General features: G+C 46.0%; 1 protein-coding gene across 1 annotated transcript in view; it reads left to right on the forward strand.

The window, feature by feature from the left end:
- Window positions 1-5000, forward strand: part of zfpm2a (zinc finger protein, FOG family member 2a) — a gene marked incomplete at both ends in the record, with an annotated part of 105863 nt that overhangs the window by 51474 nt on the left and 49389 nt on the right. Inside the window, one exon of the mRNA XM_084471916.1 lies at window positions 2369-2472. Coding sequence (XP_084328042.1) covers window positions 2369-2472 — 104 coding nt within the window. The remainder of the gene's footprint in view (window positions 1-2368; window positions 2473-5000) is intronic.

The raw sequence follows: 5000 nt of genomic DNA on the forward strand, positions 1-5000 counted from the left end.
GCTTGTAGGCTACAGGAGGAAGAAAGTGTCAAGATACTGTCCTAATTTTCACCTGGGACAGAGACAGAGGCAAGGGCTGTCAGGCGATGGAGTATGATTATTGTGTAATTTAGTACAAGGTTGGGATTATGGGTCTGTCCACCAAAGGAAATGCTCCAGAAATTATTCAAGCCATCACTCAAGCCATTTATCTCTGGGGTATTTTTGCCCACCCTTTCCCTCCAATATGTTTATTGTTGGCTACCCCTAAACTTTAACAAGTGGCGGCAGATTTTTCTGTTTCTGAAATTATATTTCTCTTCTTGTCATTGCTTCATTAATCAAGAGGAGGCATTCTGAAAAATGTTTTGTTTTGGAGGCTGCAATCTATTTTGTGTGTGTGTCTATGTCTGTGTGTGTGTGTGTGTGTGTGTGTGTGTGTGTGTGTGTGTGTCTGTGTGTGTGTGTGTGTGTGTGTGTGTGTGTGTGTGTGTGTGTGTGTGTGTGTGTTGTAGTTAATCTGCGCCCGTGGCAGGTTTCCCCTCCGAAACGCAGCGCTAAGCAGCGGTATCGCAGGCCTATTGTTGTAGCCTCTGTCATAGCAAGGAGAGCCTGATGCAGGCCTGGGCTGGCCTGATAAGGGAAAGAGGATTCAACATGGCTAGGAAAGGAGAATCTGTGGGACTTGAGTGTGGAGTATGTATGGGGAAGATGCGCTTGCGCACGCACGCACACACACGCGTGCGGGCAGTCACAAACACCCACACACACACAGGCACACACACACACATACACACACACACACACACACACATCTTTACATACGCACACACACGCACATTCATAATGCACAAACGCACAAGAGAAAACAACGTCTATTCCACACACACAATCTGACATTAGGCAACAAACATACACACAATCATGCACACAAATCATCCCCATCCCCGTAGTGGCAGGAGCCCAGGCAATTATTTACAGTAACATCCAATTACATATGCAAGCAGGCCCCCCAGGATAGGTCCTCTCTGTGCTATAGCTGGCAAGTAAAACACACGTTTATGATTAAGCGACATAGACACACAGACAAACCATTGTGACAAACAGAAATCACCCAGTAAACTTAACTAAGTCACTTAAATCTATCCAAAATTTTATAGTTTGGGGGTACATTTGCATTTAAAGGTGGCCTGTGGTTTATGTCTGAAAGTCGCACCATTTTTTGGATTCGGCTCAAAAACACCAGCCATTATCAGCACTAACAGGATTTGAATTTCTGTGTTGGACACACAGATAATTTTGGCATAGAGCGAGTGGCTGCATCTAATGAAATAATGGGACCCAATTTTAGGCGGGGAACCAATTTGTGATTGCATGCATCAATTATTTCTTGGGCTTAAATCAATATCTGAGACTGGGGTCTCCTCAGATGGGCAAAATGGTAATTCTTTGGCTTATTTTGCTTTGCGAAATGTCACTTATAGATGAGGTTATTGACTGATTCGCCCTTTGAACAAGTTCATATCATGCTAGAGTAGGAAGAAAACACATTTTTCCTCATTTCATTGTAGGCTGAGTAGCACAGACAGTCGCTACAATACTGCCTGCAGGTGCCTCATAATGACTTCACATTGTGTCCCTTTTGTTTGCGTTTGTTTTCAGGGTGTTATTATTAGTATGATTTATATTTTTTCCTTTCTAAGTCCGCTCTTAAGGTTCCCCTGGGTCGCGCCGTGAACTCAACGCTCCCCTCCCCCCCCCCCCCCCTCCCCTTGCCTGGGGTGTAAGCGAGCAGGCACACGGTCCGCCAGCGAGTCAGTGAGTCAGTGAGCTACACAGTGCTACCCAGGCCCCAGTGGAGCGCCACTGTTGGGGAGATAATGCATGGTTGACTTGATCTACGAGTGAGCCTGACGTACTGCTTTCCTTACATCACCAGCCAACTACCCAAACTGATATGATGGCAGGTGCCCAGATAAGGGAAGAGAAGGGAGGCACTCCCGCCCGCTCGTGTGCCGCTCCTCTTGATGATTTCATCGTTTATGCGTTTAATGCACCCCTGGATATGGTACAGCAAAGCACGCACGGAAATCACAATCTTTTTGGGCTTTGAATGATGGTGGTGGTATATTCTTCAGTTCAGTTCTAGTTTTACACACAATTATACATAATGCATCTATACCACACGTATAGATGATTTTTTCCTTCTGACATTTCCAGCACCTTTTAAGCAGATCCGTTAGTATGAACTTCCTATTAAAACATGATCGCAATATAGCTTATGAATTCAAAGTCTCATTCAGAACACCAACAGGGTACACAGGTGTAGCGTTAGCCGAGCGTTAGCAGTGAGACAGATAGCTGCAGTGTGACACGGCTCGTTCTGCAGCAGCAGCAGAGCAGAACCAGAGACATCTCACACCCCCAGAGAAACAGAGGAACCTGGGGGGCCTAACAGTAGATGGAGGTGGCAATCCTTCATACACTGCCTGGGTAAGCATGTGTGTGTGTGTGTGTGTGTGTGTGTGTGTGTGTGTTTGTGTGTGCGTGTGCGTGTGCGTGTGTGTGTCTGTGTGTGTGTGTGTGTGTCCTCCCCCCTCGCATCCCCATGGCTGTTTGTCAGTCTGCTAGATGCCCATCAAGGCCCAAATTACATGTGTCTGAGTGATGCCGTCTCAGTAGCAGACTGTCACACTTAAGCAATGTGCCATCGGTACGCCCCGCGGTCTCACCCAAAGTAAACAAACACAGATTGATACAAACGATGAAGATTTACGACCAAATGTTCCAGTCACTTTAATGTGACATCGTGGACTTCAGCGGGGGTCACGCGCTATCACTAAACCGCCGTTTCTTTTTTCCCCTGGATGTCAGCTTGTGTGTGTGGAGCGGTGCTGGATTCTGTGATGCTTTTAGTTGTTGATTTACCTCGCTTCAAAGCCCTACGCAAACAAGCAGCGCAGGATTTACTCTCTGCCCCACGTTATTTTGATGAGCAGCGGCAGCACTCTGCCTCAAACCTCCTCTGCTCGGCACCTATTGCCAGTATGTTTTGCAGTCTGTGATGCGTCTTCCCAAATGAACCATTATCCAACACTTCGATACACAACAGACATCTATCGCTGCGGAGCTGGGAAAGGGGGGGAGGAGGATGAAGAAGGAGAAGGAAAGTGGAGCAGGAATGAGCCGAGCCAGCTGCTTTGCCATCTGTCACTGTCATGGCTTCACTCTCGATATGTTTACAGCAACTTCCTCTCAGAGTGACATGAGAAGTTTCCCAACTGTGGCTTTCCCTTTGCACACTCGCAGAGTGAAATGCTAGTAGTTAGTTAGTCTACATGGAGAGCATGTGAGCATTTAGAATTCACTTTCTTCATTGTCTATTGTGAGTTATTTTCATATTTCAAATATTTCATCATATTTCATCTCTTATTCTTAATGGGAATACATATATATATATATATATATTCCTCCACTGTCACATCTGAATTATCTATGAGAATGAATACTGGGAGCCACACAGTTGAACATGCATGCTACGGTGAACATGCAGCCCTCTTGGCTGGAACCTTAATGGGTGAATGCAAGTCTCCCCTGAATCAACATAAAACAGTGAGATAATTCAGAATCCTCTCGATCATGTTCAAGTTAGCTTGGAAGATGCCCCTAATCGGTGAGCACTAGGTCCAACGCGGTCCACCACCACCGCATTAGGATGGATGTGTATGAGGCTGTCAAAAAACTGGAATATTACACCACGGGGTCGTCCGCAAACTAATTGGGTAACAAAGACCATTTCCAGTTCAGGAAAACCATCTTTTAACAGTCTGCATGCTGGGACTCTGATAAGAGAGTTCACGTCTAATGCATTTAGCAAGGGGCAAGTTCACCATCTTTATCTTATTTACTTACTCTGTGCAAATATTGCTGGTCTTTAAGGTGGATTTAGTAAGACCCCATTTCTCTGAAGTGCAGGCAGGGATCAAACCGCTGAAGGTTGCATGGTGTATAGTTGATCAACTGGCACACAAATTCTCTCAAGGTTTTGTTTTAATTGTTCATTATACTATATCTATTTGTACTCTTCAATAATTGCGTGATTTTTATCCGGTGTAGGCTACATTCACCATCAACTTCTTTGCAATCTGAATTTAGCTTTCAGATGCATATTCATAGCTATTATCCTGAATATTATAAACTACAACCCAGTTTTTAAAATGACAAGGCGAGGTGGATCTTCGGGGATGGATCTTTGGGAAGAAAAAACTGAAAAACAAACATGTTATGATGCTATGTGAAGGTGTCACAACAGCAGAAACAGGAGTTAAAAATAATATTAAAATCCAATATCAGCAGAGAGCCGCGGAGGTTTATCTGGAGTCAGGCGCTTCATTCAACCACGAGGCCTATGATTTGATTGTCTTTATGTGCCGGCCCTGCGTGATCCCGGCCCTCACGGCGTGCTCAGGAGAAGGTGGGGAGGATCGCTTCGCCATGACTCCTGAACCGACCGTTTCCAAAGTCCAAAAATAATAATAAAAAACATCTGCCAAATATTTATTCCCAAGAGAGAGAGAAATGGAGAGAGGGGAGAGAGAGGGAGGGAGAGAGAGAGAGAGAGGGAGAGAGTGAGAGAGAGCGATAGAGAGAGAGAGAGAGAGAGAGAGAGAGAGAGAGAGAAAGTCGAGGTACACAGAGAATTGGCGGCGTCCCGGCCACCTGGCCCCCTGCGGGGTGAGATGGTAATATCCATACAGGTGAACATTACTGGCTGCAGGATGTCCTATTATGCTCTGGCACAGTGCCTCGCGATGCTCCAGGAGTCAGCCCCAACTTACATGCAAAAAGATCAAACAAGTCCTGTGCAATTGAATTCAAATGGGAAAAAATTTCAAATCATTCCAACGCTGACAACTGAGGAGGCATGGGGGGAGACGGGGGTGGGGTGGGGTGGGGCGGGTGGGGGGTGTTCTTGCCACTCCCCCATCGCCCTAACCCAACCTCCGCCTGGCCGAGAGTCG

Source organism: Micromesistius poutassou (assembly GCF_964030765.1).
Source record: "Micromesistius poutassou genome assembly, chromosome: 8".
Lineage (NCBI taxonomy): Eukaryota > Metazoa > Chordata > Actinopteri > Gadiformes > Gadidae > Micromesistius > Micromesistius poutassou.